This window comes from Anticarsia gemmatalis, chromosome 21 (assembly GCF_050436995.1).
Source record: "Anticarsia gemmatalis isolate Benzon Research Colony breed Stoneville strain chromosome 21, ilAntGemm2 primary, whole genome shotgun sequence".
NCBI classification, from domain to species: Eukaryota; Metazoa; Arthropoda; class Insecta; order Lepidoptera; family Erebidae; genus Anticarsia; species Anticarsia gemmatalis.
The window spans coordinates 3,834,540-3,856,465 of NC_134765.1; the positions used below are offsets into that span (position 1 = coordinate 3,834,540).

The 21,926-nt window shown below is 33.4% G+C and overlaps 1 protein-coding gene and 4 non-coding genes across 10 annotated transcripts in view; all 5 read left to right on the forward strand.

Moving 5' to 3' along the window:
* The first annotated feature begins 6,308 nt into the window (after positions 1–6,308).
* TRNAA-UGC (transfer RNA alanine (anticodon UGC)) lies at positions 6,309–6,380 on the forward strand. Its single transcript has one exon. It is a non-coding gene; the product is annotated as a tRNA-Ala (tRNA).
* Positions 6,381–6,980: 600 nt separating this feature from the next.
* Positions 6,981–7,052, forward strand: TRNAA-UGC (transfer RNA alanine (anticodon UGC)). Its single transcript has one exon. It is a non-coding gene; the product is annotated as a tRNA-Ala (tRNA).
* Positions 7,053–7,458: 406 nt separating this feature from the next.
* Positions 7,459–7,530, forward strand: TRNAA-UGC (transfer RNA alanine (anticodon UGC)). The gene has a single exon. It is a non-coding gene; the product is annotated as a tRNA-Ala (tRNA).
* A 365-nt stretch (positions 7,531–7,895) lies between these two features.
* On the forward strand, positions 7,896–7,967 carry TRNAA-UGC (transfer RNA alanine (anticodon UGC)). The gene has a single exon. It is a non-coding gene; the product is annotated as a tRNA-Ala (tRNA).
* Positions 7,968–12,751: 4,784 nt separating this feature from the next.
* Positions 12,752–21,926, forward strand: part of trh (PAS domain-containing protein trachealess) — a 187,385-nt gene continuing 178,210 nt past the window's right edge. For all 6 annotated transcript variants that reach the window (XM_076128321.1, XM_076128322.1, XM_076128325.1 and 3 more), the window contains exons 1-2: positions 12,752–13,077; positions 18,213–18,615. In XM_076128321.1, coding sequence (XP_075984436.1) covers positions 18,464–18,615 — 152 coding nt within the window. In that variant the 5' untranslated portion in view covers positions 12,752–13,077; positions 18,213–18,463. The remainder of the gene's footprint in view (positions 13,078–18,212; positions 18,616–21,926) is intronic.

The following is a 21,926-nucleotide window of genomic DNA, read 5'->3' on the forward strand; positions in this document are numbered from 1 at the left end:
GTAGGCATTGCAAAAAAAATAACATATATACTGTACGTCTGTTATACCCGAAGGTGTAGCCGTACGAAAATACACCCACGATTCATCATTTACAATGTAAGTCCTCCGTAATAGGGAGCGAGCTGATACCGGACACGTCAGAAAACTCTAAATTATATTAGAAAAAAAAATAGCAATAGCATTTCGCTCTCGAGACCTTGTGATCAATCGTATGCCTAGACCACAGAGATAGTCAATCTGTAGCGCGAAGTAAACTTTGAAGAAAATCCATTTACAAATGTCATAGTGTCGTTTTTTTACGGAATATCCTAAACATCAAATCGAATCAAATCATTTATTCATTTAGGTTAAATATTGACACTTATGATAGTCGTTACAATTACCGAATCTACCACTAGCTTGGGGAAGGGTTAGAGCCTTATGAGAAGAGCTAGCAAGAAAATCACGGCCACTCTTTTCAAACGTACAAACACAATACACATATTGCAAGGAGGAAGGTGAGAGTGCCTGTTATAAATCTCTGCACAAAACATTTCGTTTTTGCCTCACAGGTCGTTTGTTGGCTCAAATATGGCGCCGTGTTGAGAAGTAAAGATCGACTGATTTGTAAAACCCATTTGTAGCTGTATTTTCAGAAAAACGGGCTACATTCAACATTGTAGGAACTAATAGGATATTTGCTAAACGTTTCACTATAAGTTACAACAACTTATGGTGGTCTCGTGAAACTTCTCTAATGCATTGAAAATTAAATAATATTAGAATTTTTTTCCAGGTTTCCTACGGCAATTTCAATTTTTTGAATTCCTTTTTGGATCCGTGATTCAATTCCTGTACTGTTAAGGGATCGGCATGCCTGGGTACGAAAAGCAAGGTAAGTGAATCTTATCTTTCGATCTAAGAATGAGTGTATGTCTGCTTCGTTTCTGTAATAGAACAAATGTTTGTTACTAAGTACATTTATCAAGCAATTCTTAACCAAACAGAGTGCTGCTTCTATCTCAACAAAAACTGAAAAGCCTAAAGCAAATCTCAGTTCCGCAAAATATCTTAACAGTTTTTAAGCAGGAGCTTTGAAATTTCACACACGTTCTCATGTCCTTATAACATTCATATTCCCACGTTATCCCGTCAATAATTTTTGATATTTCCAAACATATTTAACACCTACCGTCATACGAGTACAACATTCAGCATTCTCTTTCATTGTCTGACTTTTTGCGATGAACGATGAATCGGCGCGGCAAGCATCCACCATACCGATTCTATATCGATCCAGAGGAATGAAAACACAATGTCATATACATTGTTGTCATTGTAATTGTATATAATTGGTGTTTCTTAAGAACAATGAGACCAAATTACTGTTTGAGTGAAATAATTGCGTTGTAACGCTTTGATGAAAGCCGATTGTTTTGTGGACACGAATCGATTATTTTGTACCGATGTTTTATGATATGTTACTGAATATTTTGGTAGTTTTATGAAGACTTATTGGTTATGGTATTTATTGTATTGTCTTATTGATATGTAGTCACTTGTGTGATAGGATATCAAAATATATGTGTTTAAAGCTTGGTGAAACTCCAATATGTGTCAGGTCTTTGTAAACAATAGATCGCAGAAGTTTTCATACCTGCGAAAAAAAAATGTCCTTAATCAAAACTGCTACCTAATGATTATACTTAAGATAAACCATAATCATTTTAAGTGGCTGCAACTTTACACATTGCACACCTACTATCTAAATAATTAAATAGTAGATCTCCGAAAACGCGATTAACTTTTCCAAACAAACCAGCACTAAAAGTCGAGTAGACTAAGCGTAACAGTTAAAATCATCTCAAAGTCCCGGATTCGATATCTAAGATCTCAACGAAACTTAAATCAAGCACACACTTTTTCCTAACTTTACGTCGGACTTGAGAATTCAAGTTTTTACTCGAAAGAGTTTATGTCAGCCCCCCATTCCAGTGGTTTTTCCATTTTATTTAAAGTATTAATGAATAAGAATTCGATATAAAAACATAGCAGTTTGATTTAATACACCGTCTTATCTTGAGGATCGGCTGATAAATGCGCGGCCGCTATGCCGTGTGTGGTACTCAAGACTGTTTTAGATTTTCATTTGTTATTTTATTGATGTTTATTGAGCTTCATGTTAATTGGCGTGTAAGTCAGTATATATTATATACATTTAGTTTTTGTGAAGGTCGTAAATAACGCATTTTTTTTGAGTTCTTTACCCCCGGTTTCTGTGTATATTTAGCGGTAGTTCATCTATTCAATAGCTTTTTTTTTGTATTAGTTTTAACGCTATAGAATAGATAAACAACCGCTGAATGTACCTCAGAAACCGGGGATTATAGATCTATTTTAATATTTACATATGTATAAGGTTAACTTTAAGTTTTCAAGATATGTAAAAATGAACTTGTAACCGACCTGTTTGATCTCTACTTACCCCTGTGGAAAAAAGGGCGTGATCTATGTTTGCATGTAAAAATTAAAGCAGCACAAAAAATCCTCCGTGTTTTTCCGAAACTAAGAAATACTTAACTCAAAGTTTTGCCACAAAGTTAGTTAAGATATAGTAAAGTAATTAGGGTTTCTTACAAAAGCCTTTACAATGTATAATGCGATTCATAACGATAAAAGGTGTTAATACGTTAAAAGATAATCAAGTATTACTTTTATAACTTTATATTGGCAGTTGTGCTTTTATAATTACGTCTTGTTAATAGCAAAGTCAATTAACTCTTTTAATACTTTCTTATCGATATATCGATTGTTTAAAAACACATTGTTGTTGGTATCCATTAAAATTCGATTGTTACAACCTTTTCTTATGTTTTTTAGCATGCATAATATAACTCACCGATTAGCGCTAGTAATACTGATACTAAACTTAATTACGAAATATTAAAAAGCACGTGAAATGTCGGTCTTGCTTGTTGTCAATTAAGATAACAGTAATGAGCAATATCTAAGGCTTTTCGGTTTGAATAACTTTGACAATTAAACATAAGATAAAAAAGGAAAAAAAACGAAATATTAAGTTATTATAAAAATATATTATTGGAAATTGCAACTACTCTACCTATAATACTCTATAGGTAGTTGATTATTTTGGATATGAGACGTATTATTTCCTGTTTTCGTTATCTTAGTGTTACGTTGGTAACATATTATAATTAAAGATTGGATTCAGATCATTCAAAATTAGCATTTTATGATCAGCAGGCGTATATAATTATAATTTTCTAAGGCCGTTGATGAATACTTAAAAAACCTAGAGCTTTGTGAGAGCTTTATGCAAGATCAATACAGCTTTAATCTAAAGATGGCCGTCTCAGTTCCACCGCTATCCCTATTGCCTATCTATCAGTCGGCAGAATGGTTTTTAATTACATTAATTGGCGCATTAATAACCCGAAGTACTTATCTGATGGCTTTAATTAACCCGTACATTAATTACATTATAATTACACGCGGACAATGACGCCACCTGTCGACGGAATGTCGAACTAACGATCCATGTATCGATTTTATTGATCGGTGATCCGCTCGCAAACGGGAGCTGTGTTTCGGAATAAACCGTACTACTTTTGTACTAGTAATTTAGTATGAATTTTTGTACTAGCAATAAATTGAATTGTAAATTGAAATTAAACTTATACGTTACACATATTTTTTTGTTACTAACGGGAAATTATACTGTAGAAGTAATTTTTGTAATTATTACGCTACTGTTATGAGCTTTTTCGATGTGTTCTATTCCTACATATGTAATTACATATTAAAGTACCTAGGCAGCAAGAATAACGTGTGTTTACTGACTAGCTAGGTATTTTAAACTATTTTTTTTGGCTAATGAACCCATACCGATATCTATATGATCTGAGACCTCAATTAGGAAAATTAATTACATTCACATGTGTAAGACCCTAACAAAAACTAAGTATGCACAGCAAAGCACAAAGGTATTTTCTAAATGCATTGAAACCATCTCTAATAATCTAATTTAAGTGTCTATTTCTAAGACTCGTCAAAATTGCGTCAAAATAAATGTGGAAACAAACATGTCAGTTTCCAAAAGGTGTCAAAAAACAACTAGTTTTTGAATTTTAAACACATCAGTCTGTTAACTATATCGACAAAAAACTATCAAATCTGAATTTTGATCTTCTAAAATTAACACTCCAATCGATCAGGGAGACATACCAACCAAAAAGCCTTGAAAACAAGCGAAAACCACCCTTATTATATTAACCATAAAGACCAAAACAAAAGCAGACTTAATATTGTATTAAATACATCAACAAGCAAGGAAAAATAGTCTTTATTTTCATAGTAATAAGGTGTATTGTGAGTGTAAGTTATTGTGTGTTGTAGGGTTAAATATTACGGTAGCGGTTGCGCGGGCGCACAATAGCGGTGCGGTGGTACAGCGCCATCTGTCGGACGCGCGACGAAAAAATCGCGTCGCCGAGCTCTATTGATACGACATTGACGGATTCGGGGGATCTCGCCCAGGGTTGGCACTAGCTTTGGGCTTGTTTGAAGTGGAAATATTGTTGTTTCTGTGAGTCATTCATTGAAAAAACTTCAGTCATTTTCAAGGAAAGATTAACTTGTATTTATTTAAACAGATTGAGTAAGTAAATAAATGTTCACCTTAACAGTCTTTTTATCAAAGATAAGCTACAGTTGGCAGCTGAGCAGTTATCGTTATAGATTTTCTGTTGCTTTATAAGTATAAACCTAATTAGACATTTTTTGATTTTTATGTGTTAAGCGTATGGGTTTATTGATATTGTATTTGTTATTAACTAAGTTAAGGGTTAAATGTATTGCATTTATTATTCCTTACATTTATACTATTTACAATTACCTAATTTAACATTTTTCTTTTTTAACAACTATAAACATACTCTAATCAACATCATCTGCTAAAAACTCGTCGTTTATAGTGACGCAAAAATCCTCTAAGACATACTCTGCGTGTCAACCCTATCGTAATATACATGGTAGAGACGCCGCCATGACATGTTTACGGGCCAATTATTTGTATGGATTCCGCCGCAATAATGATTTCTTGCGTCCGCGTCGTCGTTCCGTCCGTCCGTCCGTCTGCGCGGACGCTTCATATATTCCAAGCTTTTTACATCAGCATTTCGAATTTTGATTTTACGCGTTTGCCTCCGAGATTTATTGAGGTTTTACGTAAATCGTTTTGATTTTGTTTAAAAATATACTACTTTAGCTTAGCGTAGTTAAAATATCTCATACTGCATCACGCCTGTTTTACCGGAAGGTGCAGACGAAGGTGAATAAAAATTCACCTACATTTCGCCATTAAAAATATAAGTCCCATGAAGTAGGACGCAAGCCTATTGCTATTTATCGGACACGTTAGCAAACTGCGGGCTTCTATTGAGAATATCTTGTATAAATTGAAGAAGTCTAAAAGAACTTTGCAATTGACAATAATTGTAAATATTCTTGTATAAATGTAAAAGGAATTCATTACTTTTGAGGCTCGAATTGCTATGTGGAAATGATAAGTTGAATTGAAGCTAAAGCTACAGTTAAAAGCTATTACACTTAGTATAATTAATTGACTCAGACTAATAAGTACTATAACAACCGTTAGGTGATTTTCTAGTCACGAAAAGTAAACATGCAATGAACAGATCAGGGAATGACATTTATGTTAAAAAATTGATATAGTTTCATGAAGGTCAACTTTTAAATCTATGGCTATTTTTTATTTTGTAATGACACAAGTAGTTAACCTAAAGGGGCACGTTTAACATGCTAAACTATGACATAAAAGAAAAATGTTGTAATCAATAGCTCGATTCTTTACTACTATTGACGCGACAACCGGCTTGTCATCGAGAAATTTTGTATGAAAATCAGGGGGGCTATCACGTATCTCATTTGACAACCATTTGAAAGCCGCTATGTTGTGCATTGCCTTCTTCCTTACATTATAGTGATTAACACGTTAAGTCAAAGCAGCAATGTACAGAATAGTAACTATCAATTTGACGTAAACTAAGTTGTCAAATGAGATACGTGATAAGCCCGCTGATCAGCGCTTTTAACGGGTGTCGTAGGAAATATTTTAGCCGTACATTCTAAAAGTCAAAATCTCGATACTCGACAGTACAGATTATACCGAATTGCGTTACAAATCTCAATCAATTGTTTCAATAGTAGAGTTGAATAGTTATTTATTCAGCTGTTTTATTAAGTTTATTCTTGTAAAGATGTTACTAGTTTGTGAACTGTAGTCACAAGGGGATGTAGCTCAGTGGTAGAGCGTTCGCTTTGCATGTGAAAGGCCCTGGGTTCGATCCCCAGCATCTCCAAACTTTTAACTTCAATTAAGCTAAATTAGCTTTTAAATAATCATTCTTAGATAAACTAAAGACTCGCCCGCTTTCTAATATACAGTTTAGTTAAGTATTTGATATGATTTATATAAGTTGTTATTATATCAATCTTAATTTATTAACGTTTATAAATAATTATCTCAAGGGGCAAAGAGCCACTTTGTTATCTCCCTACAATTTTATCATATATTGAAGGTTCGACGATGATTTCTATCAACATTAAGATAAGAAGACGGCTTTTTGCAAGGAGGGTTGATGACGCTTGCTTTTCTTGCGATACGACGCATACGACGAATCTCTCACCGAACGGTGGGATTTATCCCAATTAATCAATGAGTGAATGAATGATGATGAAATGAATAGAAGTGGTGAATATTGTCATTTCCTGAATGACCCATCTCTTGATATGCTATTAATATTATTCTTCCCTTAAAACAACGTAAAAACGAAAGCAAAGTTGATATTGAAAATCTTTTCTATTGCGGCATAAGTGATACGAACGAATTATTATTTATACAGGTGTTTTTGTATCTATTGCTGCAAAAGGCATTTATAGTTTACAGTTTCTAACTACAAGGGGATGTAGCTCAGTGGTAGAGCGTTCGCTTTGCATGTGAAAGGCCCTGGGTTCGATCCCCAGCATCTCCAGTTTTTATTATCAAGTAAGACTTAATTAGCTTTATACGTAGTCTCAAAATTCTCTCGCTTGCACCTACGTATTGTCGCATTTATATGATGTTTTAATGATGACGTAGTGCGCATTTGAATGGCCCGAGTATGGAATGTTAGGACGGCTGAAAAGAAAATTGGTCGAAAAAAATTGCTTCTAAATAATGTTGCTTCCTGTATCAAATTTTTATTGTACGCTTAGGGCATGTCGAAAAGACTATTTTTATGAACATATGACCAAAAAACAACACATTTACCAAGGCTTTAAGAAAATAGAGTCAATTAAAGAGCTATTGTTTCAAAGATTTATACATAGATGTTTGTTCAACTGTCAATTGAGTTGGTTTTAAGTAAGACATTGGAATTTTAGTATATTTAGATACAAGGGGATGTAGCTCAGTGGTAGAGCGTTCGCTTTGCATGTGAAAGGCCCTGGGTTCGATCCCCAGCATCTCCAAATTTTGCATTGAAATTAATTCTTAATTAGCTTGTATAAAAGTATGCTGTAAAATGTGTTATTGATTGATATAAAAAAGTATATTCCCAAAAAGAAAAAACGAAGCAAGATTGTTTTCTTTTTCACAAATCAAAATGTGTTTTTTTCATTATTTTATATTTCTGTACTCCTTGTTTGGCCTTCTTCTTTGTATATTAGTCAGACGAATTCTTACTCGATAAAATTAAGAAGCAAAATACAGGAAACTATTAAGCAGCATATAGATTGCTATTAATATTAAGTGTTTTATAAATTGGTAAGTTATTTCATCACGTTTGATAAATATATTCAAATTGTAACTCGATTTATTTGACAGTTACACAACAGGGGATGTAGCTCAGTGGTAGAGCGTTCGCTTTGCATGTGAAAGGCCCCGGGTTCGATCCCCGGCATCTCCAGTACTTTTTGTTATATTTTTACTTACTTCAACGTACTTACCTACAAGTGATGAGAACTTAAGACAACGTATGTTGAACTATTTATCTCATAGTTTTTTTCTAAACGTAGCTGCCTATTTATAATCTCGGATTTTCAAATACTTTATTAATGTTGCTGAATTTAATTCAAACCGGTCGAGTCCAGTCGTTGAACAATGAAAGTGAGAAATTGAGAAATATAATAAAGATGAGAAAATACTTATAGTACTCTGCCCGACTCGGGGACCGAATCTTAGACCTCGTGATTAGCAGTCGTATATACCACCGTCCAGTAGCGCGATTCTGTACTGTTGGTACTGTCGAGAATCGAAAGTTTGACATTTAGAATGTACTGCCAAAATATTTCCTATGACACCCGTCAGAGGCGCTGATCAGATTTTCATACAAAATTTCTCGATGACAGGTCGGTTGTCGGTAGTCAATAGTAGTAGAGAATCGGGCCACAGTTCACAGAGGCACTTTTATTATAATACTAACAAAAATAACAGCTTATTTTTGACATACTTTTATAAAATTCCGCATCACAAACTCCGTCGTAATGACTTAGCTACCAGGAGCGCAGAAAGCAGCAGGAATTACTCTGTTCCTTGAAGCATTAGCACGCGGGTCACGTGTCTGTATCGATCTCCACGCGTTGAGGAGTGCCTGCGAGGTGCCTTCATGGTGCCGAGGTGTTAGAACCTTGTTAGATGCTTTTATTATGAGATTTTGTTAGTGAATATTATATGTTTACCGTATGGTTAGTGGTCAAGTGGTCCACCAAGTATCTATTTAAGGCGCCCGAAAAACTTTGTCTTTGGCCTAACGATTGTAGCTTAAATTGACACCTACCTGAACTTTCTTGGTACCCTCGAAAACACGGAGACAGTCAGTTCAAATACTTATATGAAGCCACTACCATCTGTGACAAGATCTTGCTAAAAGTTGCTTAACCCATTGAACGTTTAGTGATTGGTAAGCGCCATCAGCTATTTAAACAATTTTCTGTCAACGTGGCCACCTCTGAATAAGTATTAGATTTAGAATATAATTATTCTCTTACTTTTTGTCGAATTTCTTAGCTATAGTTTTAGTTATCCGACATTGCTCTGTAAAGATCCCTATGTGGTGGTAGACTTTGGGAAACTTTGAAAGTTTCACGTAGCGTATTATTATAACGTGTTTATTTATCTAATTTGTTATTTGCGCCATTTTAATTTGATTTTACTTTGATCTAAATTGGGATCACTCAAAGAATCAGAATATGATATAATTGAATATCAAATTAAAATCGTATAAACGGGGGTCAAATCATGCAACTATATATTACTGCTTCTTTAAACGATACGTTGTTCTAACTATGTATACGACTGTTGCCTACACATTCGAGTATAACAGGCGTAAATATATGTTTATCATACGTTGATCTTAATTGATATCTAAACTACATGAGACCTGAAAACATTCCTTAAATCCTTTATTAATATAACTGCACTATATTACTTGTAAATTCACAAAAATACAGCCTTACGTAGTGCAGATAGCAGAGAGCCTTCATTTCCTCATGCTATCGATCGCGTAGTACGTTGTTCGAATACCTAATACCTTCCTTACGAACCCCAAGCACTATTTAGAACCTTATAATCATAGATTTAGGGTTGGTTTTTCAATGAGGGGTTGAGAGGCTGTCGGCTCAAGTAATGGACCTTCAGAAACTTCAAGGACGCTGGTTTTTTTGTTATAGGAACGTATGTAATACTGTAGTGTTATTGGGCAGTGAATAGAGGAGAACGATTGGGCTATGAGATCGTTTTAAAACGGTTTACTTCTATAGTCTTTAATTGAAACTGGAGACGGTTTTACCCGGATCAAATTGTGTTAAACTTAACAAATTATACGCTAAAATCTTCCTGGAAAGTCGCTCTATCTATTAGTGAAAACTCCAGATAAATCTGTTCTGTTGTTTTTTTTAATGATTGCGATCAGATAGTCGCAATGTGTAGTGATAAGGTCTTTGAGATTAGACTAGAATCAACTAGAAAGCATGGTGTTAAGAACCCACTGTAAACACAGAAATAGGTCTTTAAAACTGAGCTTCCAGTAGATACCTGTCAATTAATACGGACATTATCACTACCATTTGAACACCGGAAAAAACAAGTAAGTCAGAGAAAATGTTTTATGATTACGTTAACTTACTGCGTTAATAGTTGTTATTTGCTTTTAAATAATTTATGTAATATATACGAAAATACCTTTTAACCACTAGTGGCTTCACTTTGTAATGCCTATACTTATGTAGAATTTTTCACGGTAAATATTTTCATTTAAGTATCTGAAAACATTAATAAACGTCCTGCTATTTGACGTTGATAATAAGTCGTAAAAAACTGAGCAATAAATAAAATATGTTCTACTTCTTTATAAAATTTTTAATTACGTTAATTTTTTACGTTGGAAACATATTTTCTTATGATTATTCGTATAAAAATATTCTTAGAAGTTTCATAAGCAATATCGCAATATCCTACATAGACTTTTCTATTTATCTTTCAGACAAGTCTACGAACTTTATTAATAAAAATACATTAATAAACATTATCCCGTAGACGTCTACGTAACTCGTAGACGGTCTACGGTCGTAGTAGCGCTACGCTCATAAAGCAGGCATATTCTATAACTCGCAAAACTAATTTATTACTATCAGTGACCCAGAATGCCCTGAGCACCACGCCTCTCGGCCAATCGCCGCGCCCCACGCCTCGCGAGCCCCTCGTCCAGCCAATGAGAGGAGTTTATTCATAGACGTTCGAAATTTAAAACGTTGCTGTCGACATATACCCGTTTCTGTCGCACGCCGTCCGTTCGCACCTCGAGCTTCTTGAAGAATGTGGAATTTGTTTGTATTGAAATAGATAGGTATGCAAGGAATTTTTCGTCGTACTTTATTTTTTTTTTGTACTGATTTCTGTAAAGGCAAAATATTATTCAGATTATGTAGTGCCGTTGAAATTTTGAACAACAAACAAATTTTCCATACATAATGTACGTTCAGACTAAATATAGGCTTCATTATGTAAATTGTTTCTTTTGTGAATAAGTTTCCTATTTTGTTGTTGTCAAAATATATTTAATTTCATTCATCGTTGTCACTACCGCTTTTATTTATAGCAGTAATTTTCTCAAAGGGTACACATACGTCATGGTATTAGGAAAATTTTGCTCAAAGGGTGTGTCACTAAAAAACTTCTTAAAGTACTAAATCAGTATTACAACCTTTTAAGGTGACCATCGTCGTAATACAAACCAGAATAGCGAGACCTCTGTTACTTGAACATTTTCTTAAGAAGTTGTTAGGAAGGGGAGGTCATGTTAAACTGGTGGAATACCCCTACTCTTGAATATGAGTTTTATGAAAAGTAGTGGTAAGTATTGTAATATATGCATAGTCAGGGATGAAAGGGGTGTTGGCTAAAGTTGTTTTGGTACATTGGTTACTTGGAAGATGAGTAAAGTGGTGATATGCAAAAAGTGTATCCTGACTTCGAAATATTGAAAAACAAGCAATTTGCCTCTTACTATAACTATTTAGAAGAATATTATGTTGTTGTTACATTTCACTTATAAAATGTAGCTGTTGCTAACTAGGTACTTGAATCTTTTAAAGCTTCTTGAATTTATAAAAAAAATGTGATTATTTTTTTTGTAAATCATTTAGATTTTAAGAAAGAAATACGAATAAAAGTAAAAAATACTCCAGTTCTATTTACATAACACCTTTAGTATGAAGATAAATGTATATTCCAAACTATTCATAAGCAATTTTACACGTCATTATAAACCATCGCTAAAATACTAGGTTCGAAATACTCCCTTATAATTTTTCTCATTATACAATTATCAATAAAAACCTAGCTGCATACAGAAAGTTAATAGAGCATCTCAATTACATACATACAGCATTGAAACAAAGTCAGAATACCGTTATGTATTACTCACACCTCGCCATTTGCGTCTGCAATTATTATACTCATAACCAACTAATGTTGAACTCTAAGTACATACCAAAGCCTAATCTATGACACTAGTGACATGAACCATGAGAGGTCAAAGTAAACTGGTCAGTATCTTATTGCTACGACAGTTAGAAACGCCAAAACGTTTTAAGGCTAGGTCACAGGTTAGAATGTAAAGCGTGAGAATATTTTATTTTTATTATTTCTTTTAACGGTATTCGTAATGTCAAATTGTCGCCGGCACGGCTAGCAGGTATGCGATTTAAGCTTAGTCATAATGCTTGTTAATTTTTATTGCGTCAGTTTATTGCTCTCGCAAAAAATTGCAGAATTAGGCTTTTTTATGTTCTAATGACGTAAATTGGTTTTTTGTTACTTAAATTAGATCTATTAGGTGATAATTTTTTTTTGTGAATTGTTTGATCTAAATGGGTTTTGTTATTTTATAATGATATCTAATTAAAATTTGAGAAGAATCCTTTGCAATTTAACAAAAAAACATTATCTAACGTAACATTTTGGTGAACGTAATTAGGGCACACCCCATAACAGGGCCGTGGTAGAGACGTGACACGGTGGCGTGTCACGTAAACCTAACCCAATTACACCGACGTGACTCAGATATTCGACAGCACTCCGCGGCGTACAGCCCTAGTCGAGCTTGTTTCGTATGCCCGCCGTATGGCTGGGCCGGTTCGGCGCACACATCCACCCGCACGCCGTATAGTTTTGATACCAGATCCTCAATGACCGCTGGACCGACAGACCCGGCACACGTGTTTTAAGTTTTTACCTCCGACTACCAAAATGCATGTAAATAGTGACGCATGCACTCGCGCGACTATCCGAACGTGTTGTGGCGCGCGCGGGAAAAGTTTGGCCGTTTTGCCACTTGACATTCGCGCGCTTTGCTTTTTTATTTTTTTCTAACGCGTGTGCGGCTTCGGTAGGCCGTGGTGACTGTGTACGAACTGAAAAGTGAAATATAGTGGAGGAAATTTTAACTTGAATGTGTACTACGTGATTGTTTGAATGTATTAGTGGTGTGTTTTGAGATTTGGATGCTTAAAAAATAGGTAATTAACAATTCTAATATCGTTAAAAATATTAGGCTGAATAGAATACAATACCTTTAGCCTTAAAATATTTTTTATTTCAAAAGTCAGTTCCGTCGTTAAAAATTTGTCACTAATAAAATAGCTAACAAACCGAATCAAGCCAAAATAAACATCACACAATACGGTCTCTTGCGCATATGTCTAATACAAACATCTGTCATTACTTAACAAATAAAAGAACCTGTTAATTAAATCCCTTGAGGTTAAGACAACACGTCGCAATACTTAGACTGTCCAAATACGTTCGTCACTAATAGGTACCAGACGTACCAGTGATAAGTACCGCTGGCACTAATAGGTGCCGATTTGACAGATATGACAAGCAAATCGATGCGCGCACGCATTGTGTAAATAACAGATGATGTTACAATATATCGTATGTCTTTTATGGAATTCTATAAAGGCATAGAGTAGAGTAAAGTATACTTTAATTATTTAAACAAAAGTTAATTAGTTGGATATGTTTTTTTACTTGTTGTGTTATTTTGTTGGTTACCTTACGGTTTTCTGATTAGATTCTTGGTTAGCCATACCAAAAATATGTTGTCATAACAAACGTATGCTCATGTTAGGTTATTTAAAATAATTAGAACATAGGCTCTCCATTTTTCGGAATTGCAGCGTATCAATTATTATTTTTCTTAAATAAACTATGGTTAAATATTGACATTAATGAATAATAATAAATTTTAACTCCTAATATTTGTAGGATGTTTTAGCTTATTCGTACAGTAAAAGTTAGGTTTTAGTGAATTTTAATTGTTTGTTAGTTATAGTAAATTTTAGTTTGGACAGTAATTCTGCCGTCGTAAATGTAAACACAGTAACTTAAGTTACTGTGTTTATAGTTTGTTTAGTTCTTTAGAATCAGGAGACCGCGGGCTATATGATAAAGTTTTCGGTTTGTTTGTACGATGGATAGTTACCGAAATACATTAAATAAAAACACAGTATTTTTACAAAAAAAACATTTTTTTTAATAAAAAATACAGTATCTGTGTTATTTTAAATTAAATAACAGTATCTTACTACTAACTGTGTTTTTTTAACGTGAATAGATTTAATTTTTTTTTTTTTGCTTGATTATAACACGGCTTCTTCAGTTACTGTGATTGCGTATAAAATATTGTTCAAAGATAAACAACAAATACTTGAATAAATCACAGTATCTCACTTACTGTATTACTGATTTTATACGTATTTCTAAGAAACATAGTTATAACACAGTATGTACATACTTACTGTGTCGTAATTCCCCTAATGTTAATATCTTTACAAAGTTACAACACAGTAATAGGTAAAACTTGGTTACAACACAGTAACCGTTGAGTTACCGTGTTGTAACTTAAAAAAGAAAAAAATATTATATTATTACCCTAGCTTAAAACACATTATCTAATTTTATTATTTATACAATAATAATATACTAGATATATATATACAGAATCAAAGATTTAACTATATACTAACATTAAAAGTTGCATGAAATAATATACAATAATTAGTATCTTCATGAGAGCAAAAATTAACCATTAAACTTCAACCGCGTTTTTCTCAAAACGCATATTTTGAAGTTACTGTGTTTAGATTTACGACGGCAGAATTATAAATTAGATTTATATAATGATAAATATGAGTGTAGAAATGACAGAACATAATTCAATATATTTCTTTCGAAAGTGTTAAAAATAATGTGGGTTTAAACAATAGTTTCAGGAGTAAACTTAAAAAAAAATATTAATAAGGAAATAAGCACTCTTATAAGTATATATCTTGATAGAATCTTATTTGAAAATAGTGAGTAGAGTTAATAGTATGTGTGTTTATTATTTAATTCTATTAATTGCTATTTGAAAGTAAATTTGTAAAGGGAAAAGAAACCAAAGTATTAATAACATTGCCTTGCCTTTTATTAAGTTAAAACTGATTAGCTCTGTTAACTCGCATTTGGTTGATAAAATTAACGTTATTTAAATAATATAATTCAATATGCTACAGAATACAAATGAAAATCAGAAGTAGAAATGTGAATGATAATATTGTAGATTGATTGACTAAGATCTTTAGATAATTATTTAATGTAATGTACATTATTACTGATTGATTTGTACTCGTTAAAGCTGTTTTCAACTCTTAATTGTATCGTTTAAGAATATTCTAAGGTAGAGTCTATTTTTACAACTTGAATGCCTTGTTTTTATTTTAGAAATATTGTGATGCCTTTTTTTATTAAAATTATATCTGAGTCTTCGATCTGAATGTATCACTACTTCAGGATAGGTAGAGTAGTATAGAACTGAAGAAACATTTATATAATTTTCCTTGTCGCTGAGATCTCTGCTATGCTTCAATTGTAAAATTATTTACAACTAGCTGACCCGCGCAACTTCGCTTGCGTCACATAAGAGAGAATGGGTCAAAATTTTCCCCGTTTTTGTAACATTTTTTACTGGTACTCTGCTCCTATTAGTCGTAGCGTGATGATATATAGCCTATAACCTTCCTCAATAAATGGGCTATCTAACACTGAAAGAATTTTTCAAATCGGACCAGTAGTTCCTGAGAATAGCGCGTTCAAACAAACAAACAAACAAACAAACAAACTCTTCAGCTTTATAATATTAGTAAGTATAGATAAGTATAGATTATTTGTGCGATCCACAAATAATTGTTTTGTGTCTGGTTTGATAATTTTAGTAGGATCTGTCTACCAAATTTCATCAAAGTTTTTCAATAGTTCTTGTGTGAAGGTAGTTTGGAAGAATCAATCATGAGGAATGACATGTCCGACAGTTGTTTAACACAGCTCGTTAAAGAATGTTGCATTTAAGTTAATAAAAACTTTGTATGATACGTCCGCGTGTTTTCTCTAAAACTACTGAATTATTTCACGTTTTTTTTACTAATACAAAGCTTAATTATTCCTTAACAACAAAATATGCTTTTTTTCACGAAAAATATTCTCAAAATTATTTATATTGCTTAATATAACGAAGTCGCGCTAAGGCATATCCGCCATTAAAACAGTTGCCATGACAACGGATTTTTGTTATTTCAATGTCATTATAATATTGATTATTCGCGACTTCTTGACTTCACTTGAATTTTCCCGGGAAATGCGTCATTTTCACGGGGTAAAAAGTAGCCTATGTCCTTTCTCGGGTATCAAAATATCTCCATACCAAATTTCATGGAAATTGGTTCAGTACTTTAGGCGTGATTTAGTAGCAGACAGACAGACAGACAGACAGACAGAGTTACTTTCGAATTTATAATATTAGTATGGATGACCGATTAAAAGATATAATAAGCTTACACTCAATTCCGAGTCATTGTGTTAAGATGAAAGAATTGCTATGGTATTTGAACCAATTCTTTTGAATAAGAAACAATGTAATATCTTGTGTTAAATATATTATACTTTAATTTGAATAGTAAGATACTCAGGTACGAACGAAGAACTCAAAAATTACGTCTTTAATAAAACCAACTATTAGTTTTTATAGATTTCTGCTTAAATTCAAATTCAAAATATCCTTTATTTTGTAAACCGCGTACAAAGTATTAGAAATGGTAAAAACTTATTGTGTTTTTAAGTCTTTAAAGATGGCATGACGTTATATTTTATGTTCTATTTGACAAAGACATGCGTAAGAGCAACACTAATCTGTCAAAAATGATTCTAATATGTCAAAATTCTTTATTTATTTTTTAATAATTGTGAAGAATGACACATAGCACATTTATTTGAGGACACCCGATGATTTACGATGTTAGCCGAGTGTTGACGAAGTCGTGTGACTCGTTCTCAAATTATAGGAGATATGGTATTTGACTTGGCAAATAAAACTCCGTTATAATAATATTTAGTGTAAGATTAATCGCATTTACTTAGAATATTGATTTATACGGCACAGTTGAGAAATTAGTGTAGGTATTGATTGTAGACTTGAAAAAATTCCACGTTTTAGTAAATTAATTTCTCGATTCTCATAAATTGTCGGAAGGAATTTGTTTAAGTTAAAAGATTATTGGCATCTTGACAATTAGTCGGATAAAATGCTCGATTTTAAAATAACTGACAGTTAGTAGTTTTGTGTATTGTTAGTAGCAAAAGACATATTATTATGATTACATTCTATTAACAGGTTCAGTAAATGGTATGGGATTTTCAGGTATCAATCGCGTTACTTTCTGGGGAATAAAATTCAATGCTCTATGAGAACCACTTCGGCAACCCTTTTATAAAACAATCAAGTGTTCTATGATCCTATCGAAATAATATTACTATTGGAAATTAGGGTTTCGTAAGAAAGAGTAGAAAAAGATCAGTATTATAAAATAATGTGAATTTCGTCTCATTCACTCATCACACCTTCAAATTTAAGCAAGAGTTGGATAAAGCCATTTATTTACTCAAAACGTTAGCCATCATCACTATAAAGTAAACTATTCAAATATGTAGATATAAAAGTAGTTAACAAGCTTAGCAGCTATCTTGTAAGTCCTTACACGGGCTTTACATGCGTCCGAGCGCGTCACCTGCCAACTTTAACACTTCCCGCTTGTGTACAGATGATTATGTTATATTTAGAACTAATGTAATGAATTTTTAATGTATTATTGTCCTTTTAGCAAACATCTTCTTGTAATAATAAAGGTGTTAAGTAGTAGCAAAGAACGCTAACCCTATATAACTAAGGTTTCTGAGGGACATTTAGCGGTAGTTTATCTATTCAATAGCACGAACCCAAAAAAATACGCTAAATGTACTCAGAAACCGGGCATAAATAATTTGTTACACATTGTGTCATGGCATATCCGATGTTTGATTAAACTAGTAACAAATCGTATTGCGTCGTCCATATCATCCTTATATCGTACTTAATTGTTTGTCAGTATATATATTTTTTTCGTATTGCAATCTTACACAAACCCATTTTTTCAGTATTTATTACTTGTGTGTAATACCGCAGGCAGTACTCATCATATCAAAGCCTTTAACCTGTCAAAGAACTCACAAACGCTTATTGTGGGTACCTATGAAAAAAATATGATTGTTTAACTCATTTTACTAAACATTTTTTTCACAGTCGATACAGTCATACTAAACATTATTTTACGAAATGGAATCACTTTGAGCTACACAAACGACAAATAATATACGGTTTAATATACCTCTCAATCACGCAGTGAATACCAAACAATGATCATCAACATAAAAATATCAAATAAATATTTCTAACAGGAACAAAAGTGACAAAATGTTCTTCAATTCAGAACAAAAAGTGCAAAAATGATTTTTAAAAGTGGTAATGATATAATGGTACTATAAAGTGTCATCATGGAACATCCCGGTGGGTTTACGGCGTCGCCGTGGGCCGCCATGCTGGGTCACGGCATGCATGGCATGATGCAGCATGACTACTCCCATGCGCATGCGCATGCGTCGATGCCCATGGACCTGCATGTGCCGCAACCTTTTCCTTATTATCGGTAAGTAATTATTATTTAATTTTAAACGATTATAAATAAGCTAAGTTTTTTATGTATACGATACGTGTAGGTCATCTAAAAATAAGTAGTTTTAAACTGTGATGTTATATAATGAAAACGGAGTCACAATTTACGTTATATCATAAACGTTATGAAAATTGAAAGGTTGCTATGCCTATTATTATCCCATGTTTATGTATGAGATAACTTACGCTAAAAATAATATTAGGGACTATTGTAGGTACTTGAACTACATGCTGAACTTTAATAAAACAGGGATCAAATCTAAAAATGTGTTTCGTGTCTTAAAAAGTTCGATTAGGTCTTGCAGTTTAAAATAGTAGTTTATCTAGTATCTTTTCCTGATAGAGATCTTTTACATAAAACGTCTAATTAACTTCTACCTAAGGAATTAAATACTTATGTTAATAGTTCTCCTGTCTCGACAGTATCTATTTAGATCGATCTTAATTAAACAAGCATTTCGATTTCTAAGTGTTTGCACAAAAAGGCTCTATGTCGAGGCATGTCCCTCACACCCACATTCCGGCTTTAACAGTCTCACCGATTGGTAGTTTTTTGACGCACAAAGCAATTAAACCTTAATTGACAATTATAACACTACCCAATCAGCATAGGGAATTTACATGCCGATAAAGATCAGTTTTCTTTGTAAAATGTGTTGTTGTAAAAAGTGGCAAGTCAGATATGGTTAGTTATTAGGGTGGGATGCCGTTGGGCTGCGCGCACGCATGTTTTTGCTAGCGGCCCGCATATGTTACGCGGCATAGCGCACGGAAAAGTAAGTTTTGTAACTTTGATGTTCTACTTGATGGTTTTTTGTATGTTTGTAAGTTATTTTCTATATTTAGTTGTGTTTTATTGTGTGAATCATGATCCGTCCACTGGTAGTTATAGCACAGGTCTGTCGTATGTTGTATTAGTAATTTCACGGAGCATTTTTTCGCTTACAATGGTAGTGGCGAGGCGACAGTCTGATACTACTAGTACTTTACGACTAACACACGTTGAGATATTGCCAGTCCGTTTATATAAATAGATATGTACCCAACTCAAGTATTTTTTTGATCATTTGGTCGCAATGACCTCAAAAACTACCGATCACATTTGCAAATTCGTTCCTTGGGTCTAAAAGCCACATTCATAACGCAATCTATAGGACTAACATCACGCTACGATTTAAAATATCGAAGAAATCAATATAAATGCGATTGAACAAACATTTGTAAATTGTACTGAAAGATGAAACCCAAAATTCCATAGTTCTCGGAAATCTGTCCTCTACGTCATGTATTCTCTATTATACGTAGTTGTCAAGCAGTGTGGACGATGAGTTCATTTGTCTGAGAGCAATGTCTGCTTCGTTTACTAAACTCTTTGTAGTGAGGCTATCGTCAAAGTACAGTTAGCTTCTTGTCAATAGGTGATGAGTTTCCAATGAGATATTTTTTATTGAAGTAGTTTATGAATGTTGGATTGTGATTTGCAAATAGTTTGATTTGAAATATCCTTTCAGGAGCGCGATTTTCTACAGCCTTCTAAAATGTACTTAGGTACCTATCTAATCAGAGAGATTTACTTATTTCAAACATTAAAATGTACCTGCCAGATGCCAATAGTCAGAGTGAGTAGAATATCGAATTCATTTTAAAAGAATTATGCGTTAGGTAAGCTAATTAAAGAAAAACTAATGTCCTATGTAAAAAAATGCAAAAAATAAGTTTAAAGATTATTTATACACTGAAAGCGTACAATATGTAACGACTAAACACCAACTAAGGCATATTTTGTTAAAGCACATCTAGTGATAACCACAGCGGTTACCTATTATTGTGCTCTAACTGTCATTATAAATGTTACCTTAAGATTGAAACGTAAAGTAATAACCTACCAATCTTGGTGTTATGAAACAAACAATATAACTCGACAATAGAACCTGTAAGATGGATCCCAAAATCATAAACCATTGCATACCAACGACCAACTTTTGGAATTAAGGCACCGCACATAGGTAAAAACAGTGTCTAAAAATAAAACTTCAATCACTGTAGGTAATATTGCTAATTAGACTCTTGCTGACCTGACCTTGAGAAGATTCGAAGTTCTTTGTCTTCACATCCGGAAACAATATCAGTCTTTTTGTTTATTGATTTGAACTCGTAACAGGTAAAAATTATACAGTAGATTATCTGTGGAACAAAAAACACGGGATATCATCCGACCGTCTCAATGACAGAGTTTAGACCTAATAATGAATCAGAGAGGGTTCATTCATACCGATTTTTTGGCACTTATTATACAATTCAGTGCGACTTTGATTCTTGGTGATGATGAAGTGTTACGATTTTCTATCAAAATCTTGTGTTATATGTATTCCCTAGACTGGGAAGATGAGACATGAAATATATGAGTAAGAAAGATAATATTCCTTTGTAAACCGCTGATTCTGAATTTGAAAACGGGAATTGTATGATGATGAAACTCCATTTTATGGATTAAATGGAGTTTCTATCAGAGTCTAAAGAACCAGAAACTCAATCTTAGTCAAAGTGTGAGTGGTATAATTTCCAAGATTCCCAAAGGATAGGCGTGATCCAAACAACAGTAGTATTAGAACTTATCACCGCGGCATCATTGATCGATCAGAAAAAACAGTTCCCACATCTAAACCTCAACAGCTCTACAGAAATCGATTACATTTTAATATCGATTCGGAATCGAATCGGATACAAATGACAGTGATCACGTGTCGTCTCTCGCCGCTAATGTCTTCTCGCACTATAATCTGCTCATACGCACGCCGAAATTATAACCAATATGGAGGCAAGATGGCGGCATTGACAGCTGTCATTTGGCGCGTCGCTCCGTTCTGAAACCTAATTATACAGGTTATAGTAAAGTGCGGTTACCGATATATTGGGACTATTTGGTTTGCTCGTTTTTTGGGATAAAGGTTGAATTGTCAGGGATTTTTGTTCTGTTATTAAAGTTAAGATTAACCATAATAAGTGGTTGTGACAGTGTCATGTCGAAAGTGTTTCTTTGCAAGACTGGATGCCTTTTTCATTCTCGCGAAATTGTAAGTGTATTGAAAATTCACTCATTTCAATAGGGAAAGAAAGAAGTTATAGCATACATAATTTACAAAAATAAAACACCCTTGCTACGATCCCTATTAATTTTTGTCATGTCATTCACATTCATACATCTTGCCATAGAAATTGTTGCTTTTACGTATCGATGTATGGACATCTTGTCATAGAAAAGGATAGACTTACTAAAATGGTAAT